Source organism: Sphaeroforma arctica (assembly GCF_001186125.1).
Source record: "Sphaeroforma arctica JP610 unplaced genomic scaffold supercont1.1907, whole genome shotgun sequence".
Classification (NCBI taxonomy): Eukaryota; class Ichthyosporea; order Ichthyophonida; genus Sphaeroforma; species Sphaeroforma arctica.
Genome location: NW_014038651.1, coordinates 8,428 through 9,545, shown reverse-complemented (window position 1 = coordinate 9,545; position 1,118 = coordinate 8,428). Strand labels below are relative to the sequence as shown.

At 42.3% G+C, this 1,118-nt stretch overlaps 1 protein-coding gene across 1 annotated transcript; it reads left to right on the top strand.

Annotated features, from left to right (window-relative positions):
* Positions 1-491: 491 nt before the first annotated feature.
* Positions 492-1,111, top strand: SARC_11834 (hypothetical protein; the record flags this gene model as incomplete). Its single annotated transcript, XM_014294073.1, has 1 exon — positions 492-1,111. Exon 1 carries the CDS (start codon positions 755-757, stop codon positions 1,109-1,111), a length of 357 nt encoding a protein of 118 aa, XP_014149548.1. The 5' UTR covers positions 492-754.
* Between the last annotated feature and the right edge of the window lie 7 nt (positions 1,112-1,118).

Sequence of the window (1,118 nt, the reverse complement as noted above, 5' to 3'; positions counted from 1 at the left end):
GCTTCGAACATGTACCTGTAGTGAAATCCATAGGGCCGTCACGATATAGCGTTAAAATCTTATGAAAGCGTATATGTATTGAACGCTAATAAGTTACAACATTTTAACGTTTAAGAATAAAAAAGTTTTGGCTGTAGTGTGAGCTTGGGCTTGAGCCTTGAGGTCTGAGGACTGATGAGGTGTCGAAATGAACGGCGCCCACCGGCCACGCGTCATCAAAAACCCAATTTGGGATTTGGCGGCAAAATGGCCGTCGGCTTTCGGAACGTCTCCTGAGACTCCTGAGAGTTGAGACTCTGTCTGATTGTCAAGTTGAGACCTGAGTGACTGAGTCCTGAACTCCTGACTCCTGAGAGTTGATTGCTGAACTTCTGCTGAAGCCTGAAGTTCTGCCTACATATTCTCAGTCACGTATGTCTACGTGAAGCTACAGACTATACAGCAGTGCTACTTTTTTCCGCGTTCTATCACCACATAGTGCTAAAAATCGACTGATTGGGGATAGATACTGTCGATACCAATGCTACAAGATCGTATAGTGGTTAATTCCAACGTCTAACAGATCATATATCATATATTATGGTATGTATGTGCTATGAATAGCAACATATAATATACTTACGAACCACAACAGCAGAGTTGCTTGCATGCAGTGTATCAACAGCTTAATCTAGGCCATATACCGGTATTTTTGCTATAGATAAAAACATAGAACACACATCAAACTATACATACACAGCATAGTTACAAAAGGATGTCATTTGCGGCGAGACGCTCAAAGAAACCAAAGGCCGTGCGCCGACGGTTCTCCAATAGCGATGATGACGATGAAATTCTACCAACACAAGTGAAAAGTACGGATACAAGTGCTAAAACAAATACTAATACTAGTATGAACACAGAAACAACTACTGTGACGTCTACAGGCACGGATACTGTGAACAAAAGTATAGGTATGAGTATAGGTGGACAACCTGCGAACGCAGCTACGCATTCAAGTGTAAGTATAGGTGGTAGTGGAAGTACGATAGTGGGCAAGACCAGTGAGGATATCAAGGATGCTGATTCAGCCAACAGTGTCGCTTTCAAGAAGAGAGCAAAAGGTAGGTGAATATATA